General features: G+C 37.7%; 1 protein-coding gene across 8 annotated transcripts in view; it reads left to right on the top strand.

Annotated features, from left to right (window-relative positions):
• Positions 1–12,977, top strand: part of LOC113494329 — a 96,842-nt gene that overhangs the window by 82,283 nt on the left and 1,582 nt on the right. For 4 of the 8 annotated variants that reach the window (XM_026872624.1, XM_026872629.1, XM_026872626.1 and 1 more), the window contains exons 7-13: positions 5,476–5,589; positions 6,705–6,871; positions 8,326–8,524; positions 10,570–10,761; positions 11,238–11,399; positions 11,791–11,861; positions 12,395–12,568. In XM_026872624.1, coding sequence (XP_026728425.1) covers positions 5,476–5,589; positions 6,705–6,871; positions 8,326–8,524; positions 10,570–10,761; positions 11,238–11,399; positions 11,791–11,861; positions 12,395–12,568 — 1,079 coding nt within the window. The remainder of the gene's footprint in view (positions 1–5,475; positions 5,590–6,704; positions 6,872–8,325; positions 8,525–10,569; positions 10,762–11,237; positions 11,400–11,790; positions 11,862–12,394; positions 12,569–12,977) is intronic. The other 4 variants (XM_026872630.1, XM_026872628.1, XM_026872632.1 and 1 more) reach the window with 4 other exon arrangements.

The raw sequence follows: 12,977 nt of genomic DNA, 5'->3' as shown, positions 1-12,977 counted from the left end.
ATAGCTTTAATATCTGAAACATGGCTGGAACCTGAATCTCATTTCAATGTAAGTGGTTATAATATTTTTAGAAAAGATAGGATGGATGGGTATGGGGGGATAGCTATCATTATCTGTAAATCGATAAATGTACAGCAATGTTTTATCTCCACTAGAAATCCAGGCATAGAAATTATGTCTATTAAGCTCTTAAATTGCAACGAAATTAAAAATATAGTATTGTTGTATTGTCCTTCTTCTGTTCGCACAAGCTTGGCTGACTGGGAGCAAATATTTTCACTATGTCCAAATAAATGCATAATAGCTGGGGATTTTAACGGCCATCATGCAACCTGGTCCTCTAAAGTCGACGGAAGGGGAATTCAGATTTATGACGCGGCTTTAGATGCTGGATTTATTTCTCTTAACGATGGGAGTGACACTAGAGTAACTTTAGTAGATAATATCGTTCAAAAAACATCTCCCGATGTAACTTTTGTTTCGACCGATTTGGCTGTTTTATTAAGTTGGAGCGTAATGAACGAAAATCTCGGGAGTGACCATCTGTTTGTTAAAATTTCATACAAATATAGTAATAATACGAATGCTCTCTGTATAAATAAAAAGCGAAACTTCAAATTAGCAAAGTGGTCAGAGTATTATAAATCCTTGGAAAATTATTTATCACAACCTCTAGATACACCTAATGTACAATCCTTATATGATAATTTTATCAAACAGATGAATAAAGCAGCCGATGAACACATACCTTGGATTAAGAGCTGTGATAATCCAAGAAACAAATTTTCCCCTAAACCTTACTGGAACACAACACTCTCACATTTGGTGGCCCAACGTAGGTTGGCGTTAAAAAATTTCAGAAGGAATCCCACACCAAGAAATTTAACCATAATTGAACGCAAAACAAAAGATGCAAATGATGCTATCTGTCAAGCGCGGACTAAAGATTGGCAAGGTTACTGCAGTAGCATTGATGAACAAACGTCAAGTTCTGATATGTGGAAACGCATGGGATGGGTCAAAGGAATCAATTCGTCCAGATCCCGCGTTTCTAATGAGCAGAAAATAGAACTTCTTTCTAATCTCGCTCCAGACTACGTGTATCCAAAGGTCCAACATTTTAATTCAAATAATATATTGCTTGAGGCCAATTTTTCCTTACAAGAAATGTGTAATTGTTTTAAGCAAAAGGATACAGCACCCGGTAACGACGGGATTACATATTCCCTCATATACCATTTACCTCCGGCAGGAAAATTATACTTACTAGATCTGTATAATCTCATCTTTAATACCGGTAATATTCCGATACAATGGCGTAAAATATTAGTTACACCAATACCAAAACATTCTCCTAACGGTAGTATCAAACTCCGGCCAATTTCCTTAATCTCTTGTTTGTGCAAAATCTTTCACGCAATGTTGACAAAAAGGCTAGAGTGGTATATAGAGAAAAATAAACTATTATCCCCGTTCACGTCTGGATTCAGAAGAGGACAGTCGTGTCAGGACTGCCTAGTCAAATTAGTTAGCCAAATTTACTTAGGATTTTCGCGTCAAGTGTCGACTATAGCTTGTTTTTTGGATATCACTAATGCCTACAATAATGTTATAATAGATGTATTGATAAATAATTTAGATGAAATAGGTGTTGGGAAAAAATTCTGTCAGTATCTGTGGAACTTTCTAAGTGAAAGACACCTTATTATGAAAGACGAAACCGATCCAAATAAATACTTTGTAAGATATACAAATCGTGGTTTGGCGCAAGGCGACCCCATTTCGCCTGTCCTATTTAACGTAATTACAATTAAATGCTTTGAGAGAATTACAAATGTATCGATGTGTCAATATGCAGATGACTTTGTTTTATATTCCCCTTCCAGAAACCTAAGAGAAAGTCAAACAGAATTTCAAACAGCATTAAATGCATTTTGTCTGGTGCTGGATGAAATGGGGCTACAATTATCATCCGATAAATCGAAGGTTTGCATTTTTAGCAGAGGATTTAGAAGATTACAAATAGAACTTAAATTAGATAACGAAAATTTAGAGATAGTAGATAATTATAAATATTTGGGTGTATGGTTGGACAGATCGCTGCGATGGAGTAAACATATTAACATGACTGTTGAAAAGGTGCAAAGGAATCTTAATCTACTTAAGGTTTTGGCAGGCGCTTCCTGGGGTTTACATCCTAGACACCTAAGACGTATATATATTGCACTAATCAGAAGTCGCTTAGACTATAGCTGCTACTTATATGATGCGAGCGCAATATGCCACCTAGATAAATTAAATAAAATCCAAAATCAGGCCATGAGAATAATAGGAGGTTTTATCAAAACTTCGCCGATTCACGTTATGGAAAGTGAGCTGTGTGTAGTTCCGCTGTACTTACGAAGGAAATATTTAGCTTATAAATTCTGTCTAAAGTCAAAGACTATAGAAAATAATGTAACTTGTCAGCTATTACAGAATCTCTATGCTCTTCGACAAAATCGTTATTGGAAAAATAAAAACACTCCTTTACTAGCATCAGCTATGAATGAGGTGCAAGAGTTACAAGTAGCTTCTTCCTGTCCATTATTAATGTTCACTCTACGGACATGGATGACTAATCTAAATGTAAATGAAATAATTAGGGTAAATTTAGAATCATTAAAAAAATGTAAACGTGCATACGATAGTAATGTATTAAAATATGAAGTTATTAGTGAATTACATACAAAATATAGTGGTTGGTTCTTCATATTTACAGATGGGTCAAAGAGTGCAGAAGGACATGGCTCGGCATATTATGTACCTAATCTAGATATAAGTGCACAAGATAATTGTTTTCAAATAAAGGAGCCTACATCCATTATGACATTGGAACTCATTGCAATCTCAGAGGCATTAACCTATATAATTAATAATTGTGGACATAATAACGTTGTCATTTGTACAGATAGCAAAAGTTCATTACAACATATAGCTCGATGCGCCTCTGGTCGCAGAGGTACATCGATAGCTTATGTTATATTATCTAAAATTGATGAAATCACTCTAAAAGGCATTCAACTGAGGTTGCAATGGGTTCCATCGCATATTGGGTTGCGGGGCAACGAAGAGGCGGACACGTTGGCGAAATTAGCGGCTAGGAATGGAAAAGAAATAAACATTAAATTAGATTATTCAGAATTTTTACCAAAATTTAAAAATATATGCTTCGATTATTGGAAAGAATATTATAACAAACGGTCATTAGAGAAAGGCTTATGGTATAAAACCATACAGTGTGAACCTCTTCGCGTGCCTTGGTTCATGAATAGTGATGTTAGTCGAAAACTTATTGTTACTGCCTTTAGACTCAGATCTGGACACATTCCATGCAAAAAATTTGCCTTCATGATGAAAAAAATTGCTTCACCCAATTGTGAAGAATGTGGAGTGGTTGAGGACCTACAACATTTATTGATGGAATGTGTTCAATATGAGTCCCTAAGAAATAATTTAGTAAGGTCCCTGAATTTGAACAGAACTGATGTAGGCATGTTTCATACAATTTTATCCCAACCAAATAGCGACGATGCGAAGGTTTTGTTCAAATTCATGGCCTACGTCTTGTGACAATTTATTGTTTAGGATACGATGGGACTGGCATACGCTATGCGTAAAAGCCCCTATAAATAAATAAAGAAAAAAAAAAAAAAAAAAAAACTTTTAATTCGCACATACTTACATAAATATTATTATTTTTGTTATTAACTAGACAGCTAGTACAATAACGCAATAAATATTTAAATCTGTTCCTCAATTAAAATTTACTAATACGGCCATCCCTAGCCGCGTCTATGGTGATAATGTACCATTGTCTGGCTAATGGTGGAGTTTGCTGTCTGACACTCTACTTGGCGTAGTATATACAGTAGACATAACTTGATGGGCCTTAAGTCACCTTTTAAAGTATCATTATTGCAATTAATGAAGCGTGCACGAGCACTGCAGATTCGACCCCGCGCAGGACAATTTTTTTTTACGTTTTTGAATGTGACTAGAATCTTTGTGAAACCGCGGCTACGCAAGGACTTAATAAATACCTTAGTGCGAGAGCCATTTTTTAGTAGATTTTATCATGGGCGAAATGTTTTGAGCCATCTTTGCGCTACGTGTTGCTGGTTCAATTACCACGTAAGACAAGTGTTTGTGAAAACGACTCAAGGATCAAATAGTAAATACCTTAATGCAGGAGTATTTTTTACATATAGTATACATCGAAGCTCTTACTCTCTCTTCTTCGTAACTGTAAGCATATTACTTCATGACGTGGTACGCCCTCAGGTACTGGACGATATTGCTAGTTACATCATAATCGATTCAATCTTCTTTGTCTCGACTTTGCTTTGAAAACATGCGCACCTGCGGCCTATAGATGAAGCACAAGCAACTTGATACGAACGTCAATTGTTTCATCATTGTCAATTCTAAGGAAACGATTGTACTATTCATACGACTGCCGCCATCTTATCAAATTAGTTTAAGCTATTACAGTTGGGGCAGCCTGGCTAGCAACTGCACATGTTGCATGATTTGGTCGGTCCGTAGATAGTTGACCATCTATGTCATTTCAAGTTTCTGTGTTTTCGGAAGGCATGTTGAACTGTGGGTTTCGGCTGCTATTTAAACATCTTAGACCGTCGTTACAGGTAGAAGCTAGTAATCTGATAAGTGATAACTAGTCTTAGGTGCTAAGGGGTAACGTGTCCAGGTTCTTGGGATGAGGAGGTCAGATAGGCAGTAGCTGCTTGAAAAACACTGCTGCTTAGGTGCATCCGGTTAAATTAGAAACCCACCCCAACATGGTTTAAAAAAGGCTAGAGTAATCAATTGCGGAAGCGAGACAGCTAGCTATATATTGTAGAGCGTCGTCTCTTTTCCACAAATGTTTTATTATTCCTGTTACTAGTAATCCCTTTCATGTTTTAAGATTATTGTAACAATAGTAAACTAAGATCCATTGAATGGATTGGAATCTGAAGAATTGATTAATATTGTACAAGTAGTAGGTAGTGTAGTTGTTAGATACAGATACTAAATTATTTTTATGCGAATGAGAAATATTAAATAGTTTTTTTGTACTTTGATAACGTGTGGTTCTTTGGTCAGGCGTATGTGTTTTTCTGAAGTAAAAGTAAATGTATTATGTACGTGTATGTAGTTTTTGATAAATTAAAAACATGTTTGTCGATAAGTAATTGTCGCTTTAATTTATCAACTTCATTTCCGAACCGAAAGTGTTCAAAAACGCTCTACTAGAATATTTACTTGGTTTCGTTCACCTATACTTTTGTCGGTTACCTAATCCACTGTTCAATCTTCGATGGATCTAAAATTGTACATGCATATACATTAATGAACAAGTGTTTGTACAACAACTCTAAATATAACTATGTATAGTCTACCTTATATTAATGAAGTGTGTCCTGTCGACAGCTTCGTGGCGAGTTCCTGAAGGAGACCAAGGTATGCACGATCATATCACCGCGGCCGGGGCCCTCCAGCGCTGACGATGGCGACGACGTGCAGGACACCCTCGTCACTAAACAGGTACATACCAACTAATTCAGAACTTAATATCCCAAGTTTTTCACCTCCTTGGGACCCAATAATACATAAACTCAAGGCCAAACCTAATAGCAGCGCTGCAAGACATCACGACACAGTGAGCTCATAATGCGTAGGTCGGACCACAAATAATTAGTTAAAATATGAAGGTAGAATGAGCAACATATTCTGTCAAGACGAACGCCATCTCAGTCTGCCCGTGAACATGATACCTGCAAAGGTGTCGAAACGTCGGGAACTAAAATCTAAAATTAAACCGCGATAAAATCCGTAAAAGTAGTTTTATTTCAATGTCTAACATTCGCGTAAACCTAAGAAACCACTAGGTTATGTATCCTTCCTTTGGCCATTGTAAATAGCAGGCTCGGCCCCAGACCATAGCTAGTTCTATTCTTCTCTTGCTTATGTTGGTATCATTCAAGCATTAGCAGGAATGTGCCATTCCAGGTTGACGAAACCTGTTGGAGCGTATTTTTTCCCTTAATTTTTCGTTGATGTTTTCTAAACATCTCGTTCTCAGTGACAATGATGTTGTTTATTTGTATAGTGACTTGCGTCAACCTCTTTTACTGTCCCTCTGAATGTTTACTCATAAAGCGACCTTAAATTATTTTGTTAGAAAACTACGTCATACGATCGAGAATTTTCTATATAGTGCCCTCCTTTTTTTTAACCAGCAAATTGAACAATATAACTTTATTGTACGCAAATACATATGACATAAAAAGTATGTACAAAAGGTGAAATTAATCCAGTAATAGAGGTTTCTTCCAACTAACTTTAGCCAGAACGATAAAATGTTCATTATACTTTGGTTCTTTGGTGTACGTAATTCAATTCCTCCGAAACGGCTCGACCGATTCTTATGAAATTTTGTGCCCATATTCGGTAGGTTTGTGAATCGGACATCTTTATTTTCATCCCCCAGCAGATTTTTTTTGTCCACGTTTTCTGGGACAGCTAGTTACCTACAAAACTTTAATATGATATTTCTTTCTAATAAATGTTGTGACTTACAATAATAACACTAGTTGATCACATACAAACTGTTGTTAGACACGTCGTTAGTTTCCTAAGTTCATAGTTTGTATCCTCAGGGCATCCAGACAGACTTGGCGGACGGCTCCGGCTCGGTGGACCCGCGCTCGGTGGACGTCTCGCAGCTGCACCAGTCGCGCTTCGGCCTTATCAGCCAGGCCTTGATGCTCATCCTCATCGCCGGCTTCCTCGCCTCTGAGACCCTCAGCGAGTTCTGGAAAACCAAGTGAGTATAATTCCCTTTTGATTTGAAGGTAGATTCGTGACAAGCTGAGGTCATGGCGTAGTCTGCAGTAATGTAACTGAGTTGATTGAAAATTGACGTTCTTGAGACAGTAATGCTGTATAATAAGCACAAACCCAGTGCCGCATTAGAGAAGGAACAACCCCGTACATTTTTTTCATGTGAGCATCAATATTGACAGCCTAGTGCCTACAGGCAGTTGGTCTGAATCCCGGCAGGCACCAGAGTATAATCGAATTCATGTGCGTATTACTAACGTATAATGACTTGTTAAAAAAAACGGTGAAGAAGATCATGAGGAAACCAGCACGGCTGAAAATTGTTCACGTGTTTTTTGGCCTATGTCAAAGGCCTATAAGGCTTAAAACTCTGACACCGGGTTTTACGTCAACCATAGAACGAAAAATGATAGGGTAGAAGCGGTATTAATAATATAATCAGGCTTAGACGAAAATCGAAATTTATGGAGCTACCATTTAAAGTAAACAAATTGTATGTTAAAGAGAAGAGTTAAAGCAACCCTTAAATCTATGTTAAAATTATTTATATCTCTATACACCTAAAAACAACAGAAAAATTTAAGATACAATGTTAACTCCATGTCAAGGACTTGTCGAGAAACATCTACAGCAGACAATTAAGGGAAGCGCTCCATTATACTCCTCCGCAAAACTAGAATACTCACACAATGTATTACTTTGTTCCTCCGTCTACAATGATGAAACTAGACCATTGCGAATTGACTTTTTCATTCTGTTATAATCCTTGTTGAGGGCTTGAAGCGTCCTTTGTAAGCCTAATTTTCAATTGTGAGTAATTTATAGTTTGTTAAGTGTATCAGTCGTAGTTGTTAGGTTATTATGTGTATTTATCATTTCTCTTTACTGTGACCGAGAGACCTATATTTGAGTATAGTTTGTGAATAAAGTCAAGAAATTATTTCCGCCATGACTTGAGGTAATATTATTGCGGGTGCCAAAAAGAGATGGTGCTTTAGACCGTGTATTGTGCTGTTACTCTCCCACAGCCATTGCAATATTACTTTAGGATACACTGGTAGATATTTCTCCAAGGAACACGAAAGCAAATAATTGCAGAAAACAGAAAAAACATATTAAATTTAAAACATCTAAATACCTACGTCTTTAAATTCAAATGTTATCAAAATTGGTACAGCCGTTTTTGTAGTTGTAAATTACATTGTTATCTCGTTTGAAGCTGACCCTAAATTTCAGCCTGCTAACTTAGCGGGAAGTGCCTCAAAAGTGCATTACAAAAACCCAATGAGAAAAGCGATCCAAAACAAACAAGAAAAATTAGTGTATAAAAACGTGGGCAGACACTGTCACAAATTCCTATCAGTTGTCCCTCGATCCAGTCTTAGCGAAGTCACTTATATCTAAGGTATTATAAAATCATTTTGTGTCCTTGTGTAGAGTCCCAGTGGTATCCCGCAACTGGCACGACCTGGTGTTTCGCCTGGCGGAGATCGGCGTGGCGCTATGGTTCCCGTGCGTGCTGTGGAACTCCATGGCTCCCGAGCGGCTCTGGTTGCTCAACCCCCGGCGGTTGCTGGCCCGCCAGCTCGACGACGCCAGGCTCTCCGACTTACTAGCGCACCATCATGACGCTAAGGTAAGGGAGGATGAAGTGGACACGTATTGTTGTAACTATCTCGTTTTGAGGAAGAGGAAATCTTGTGCAGAATACATTGGCTTCAGAAAAGTGTTCAGAAAATCATCATGTTTTTTGTTATACTTATTATAACTGGATGAGGACCGGACTTAATGCCCGAGGCTTTCTCTACCAGTCAACCGTAGGATGGAATAGGATGTATGTGCATTGGCAAGATGTGTTTTATTTTTAAAGTTATGAAGCCAACCAATCTTTAAAAACTTTTAAAATCCCAGAAGTTTACGTTATTCCCAAAAGGCTGAAATAAAAAATCAGGTTAAATTAAATTTTGAAATGAAAATCTTAACTAACCATTGTTAAAAATAATTATTAAGACTAGTTTCGTTTCCTGCCCATTGTCGTAATTTGTAATTGAATTAGCTTCAATCGCATTTACTGAAACACTTTTTGCGGTTATATCATCTCCAAACCCCACTAAAAGTGTAATAAAATATCACGTTACAAACATATTGTATAATGTTATTTGTAATATACAAACGGTTTGTAGCTTGCTTGACGTTTAAAACTAATAGAAAAAACTATTGTATTGTTTTTCATTTATTAAAATGAGTATTTGTTACCGCTTGAAACAAAATGAGGTATTTAAATACCTTTATGTATTTTACTATCTGTTCAGTACTTTTTGCGAGAAGAGGATCAAATGGATCCTTAGATATAGAAACTTTTTGCGTGAAAGAGGAACAATCATCCACACATTTATACAAACTTTCGCGTTTATAATATTAGTTGTAGGATTCATTTATTAAGATGTCAAACATAAGATATGATATACACAAATCATGATACATAGTTTCAACAAAAAGTATTGAGTCTTTCGAGAGTATCATCCGAAAGCTGCTATAGTTGTATACAACGAATTTGTTTAATGACAAGAAATAATAGAGTTTTTCAAGAGAGAGTCCATTGTCATGCGTCACATTTTATATCTGAGAGATAACTTGGATGAACTGTTTATCTGGCGGTCATTAGCATCTCGACACAATATATAAAAACACAATAATTGTTATATGCTTTATATGGCTGTAGGTACAAAGAGTATGAAGATAGGATAAGGCGCTAGGAAGTCACCCTTAAGTGTCATGTTGTCTTTACGCTCTCAAGTGACACGAAAAAGACAGCATGAACCTTAAGGGGGTGGTTTAGTTATAATACTCATAAAATGATCCTTTTTATCTTTTTAAAATCACAAACGATTAAATGTATTCTGAACAAGTGTTACCTAAATTCCTCCATTCTAAGACAAAGTTACAACTAAACTTTAACTAAAAAAATTAAATATGTTGTTTATTAAAATGTCAAAAATAAACTCCATCAAATGATGACATCTCATTGTTCCAAAATATGTTTACCTTGTGATAAGTGAATAAGTTTCATAGATCTATTTTCAAGAGTAGTTTTTGGTTTGGCCTTAGGTTCGTATTTTTTTTAAATAATTTAGTACTATGAGATAAGCGTTGGTATATTGGTTTATATATTTATTAACTGGTTGGATTGGTCTGTCTGTCTGTTTGGAAATCTCGTTGTAAAACGAACTCCGATTGTATCGTGAACACGCTTACACCATTGTGGAATGGTTGTCCAGTCTTCCAGCTTTTAATGCTTCCGCTAAGTTTTGTTGTTGCAGTCATATATATTATTTGGAACAGGTGTTTTTAAAGAAGATCGAGAAACTTAGGTTGTTGTTAAAATATTGAATCCAGAGAACAAAGAGAAAGCTAGCCTGTAACGGTTTACATTATGGGCATATTATCTTGCCAAGAAATAAAAACAGGATACTTTTATACCCAACATTTTACATATTATAAATGTAAAAAAAATCTAAAGAGGTTTCTTTTTATGTGAAGTAAATAGAATCGTAGAATTTCCATTATATTGTTAGCAGCGTCGACATAGAATCTATGCTCATGTCGTTGTCAGCTATTCGCTTCGTCCATGTTTTGTCCGTTTATCTGGTGGAGATTCACTTCGTCTTAACCTTTCCGAAGACACCCCGTCGTCCCCAGAGCATAGTGCAGTTCTGCCGACAGAAGTGGAACGACCGTTTGCGGGTAGTCCTCAACGTGATGTGTTACTGGCGCTGTTTCATCACCACTGTCGTTTTGAGGATCTTGGTCCCGCCTCTAGCTATAAGGCAGGGTGACATCGTTAAGCTGGAAGCACCGCCCTTACCGCGAAAAGTGAGTGATGTAAGGTTTATTTTGTTGTGTAATAGGTCAGTGAAGCGGATATTTCCAAATCAATGTTAATTTTACAAAGACAGTACTCCGTGTGGCCCACCCTTTACCGTTTCCTAAGTGTACTCTAGCTGTGAAGAAGAAACTTAATATAACCATATAAGTTATTTTTCTGACATGAGGTCGCTTTATATAGACATCTTTCAAATCTGCTTATATTATAATCTCAATATACCCTGAAATATTTATAACTTTTGACCGACTATAACAGTATTTTTGAAAATAACATAGGAATTAACTTAGATATGATTTTTGAAACTATTCGATATCTAATCCTAGACCCCTGAGTTTGTCCCGACGTTTCTTCTCAAGGTAGTCAACTAGGAAATGTCGACTTCTAATAGCTTAAAAAATGTCATTTTAGAGTGATAACGTCCATCCTATTTTATTTATTTTCATCTATAATAATACATTAACAGCAGAATGTGGAGACGGACTCGCTGGTGGGCAGCGTGGGCTCGGCCCGCGACTGCTGGATCTGTTACGACAGCGCGCGTTCGGAGCCGCTCATCCGGCCGTGTCGCTGCACCGGGGACGTGTCCGCCGTGCACCATGACTGCCTCAGCCGGTGGCTCGTTGAGGTAACACTTATACTTTTATACTATACTATGCGACTACTTATACTAGCTGTTGCTTAAAGCTTCGCACGCTACGAAAATGATCCCACGGGAACATAAAATCGGGATATAAACTATCCTATGTGGTAATCTAAGTTGTCAACTATTTGTGTACCAAATATGGCGTGCGTGCGTTGCAATTTTTCGTGTTACAATATTAGTAGTATTTATATTATTCCAGGTACAGTGAAGGCAAACATAGTGACGAAACCAGTATTCAAAATATTGGAGTCTTGAACTACCTGTTTGTTATCAAGCTTTCTTTCTATCAAAAGTAAACTTTGAGCATTTGCTTCTAGTGCAATGTAATCCAAACTAGAAGCAGACTCATTAAGAACTTTAATATTTGTTACAGAGTGCGCAGAGTCCTGACGGACTGAAGTGCAAAGTATGCAACACACCCTACATAGTGCAGGAGACGAACAGGTGCGTGATATATTTTTGCAATTTATTTTCAATTATTAAATGATGCAGCGGTTTATTTACAAGTATTTAATGATTTAATTTAACCTGCAATTTAAATATTTAACCTGCAATCTCGCCGCCTCAGCTCATGATTAAGGACTCCGGTTGGGTCCGAAACTGGTCGGGCCATCCCGATAAATACGTGTAAACTGTTGCATTATTTATGAATCATTATCACGATAATACACGATCTATATCTATATACGATATAAAGCTGAAGAGATTGCTTATTTGTTTGTTTGAACGCGCTAATTTCAGGATCTACTGGTTCAAATTGAGAAGTGAAATTTTTGTGTTGAATAGACCATTAATCTAGGAAGGTTTTAGGCCCATATACCATCACGCTGCGACTAATAGGAGCGAAGATATAATGGAAAATGTGAAAAATACAGGGAAAATTATTCATCTTCGAGGGTTTCCGTACAAAAATTCCTAACTTATATGTTCTAACCAACAGCTAGTATGACATATAACATTTGATATATCGTTGTCAGGGTGGTGTGGGAGCGCGGGTTCACGTGCGCGCACTGGCTGCGCACGGCGCTGGCGGTGGCGTGCATGTGCGGCGCGGGCGGCGCGGCCTGGGTGTGCGTGCAGCTGGCCGTGTCGCCCGTGGCGCGCGTGCTGGCCGCCGGCGCCGCGCTGCTCGTCTGCTACGTGGCCATCAGGTACGTACATCTCACGAGGTGGTCACGAGCCTCAGCATTCAGGAAACCAACGCGCAGCAGCAACAGACGCACTTTTACTGCAAAATTTTACTATCCGTGCAGTCATTACTCATGGACACTCGGTTACTCACTAGCACATTTACTTCCACCACAGATTTACATATTCAACTCGTTCAGTAATTTACTTTGTCAATATCACAATCCCTTGTTACTTGTTGGTGTGCTCCCTTTTCCCAAAAATAGGCTTCAAGTCAGCCCATTGTGCGTAGGGTGGCTTTAGGAGTCGTTATCCCAACTCCCTCCAGTAGCCTAGAAGTCTTCTGGGACGTTCGCAGGTTTTGGTTATGAAACTCGGTGTATTGAGGATTGCCACCCGGTTCCTCACCTCCTTACGCACGCATTTACATTA

The sequence above is a fragment of the Trichoplusia ni genome, chromosome 5 (assembly GCF_003590095.1).
Source record: "Trichoplusia ni isolate ovarian cell line Hi5 chromosome 5, tn1, whole genome shotgun sequence".
Classification (NCBI taxonomy): Eukaryota; Metazoa; Arthropoda; class Insecta; order Lepidoptera; family Noctuidae; genus Trichoplusia; species Trichoplusia ni.
This window is presented reverse-complemented; position numbering and strand designations above follow the sequence as displayed.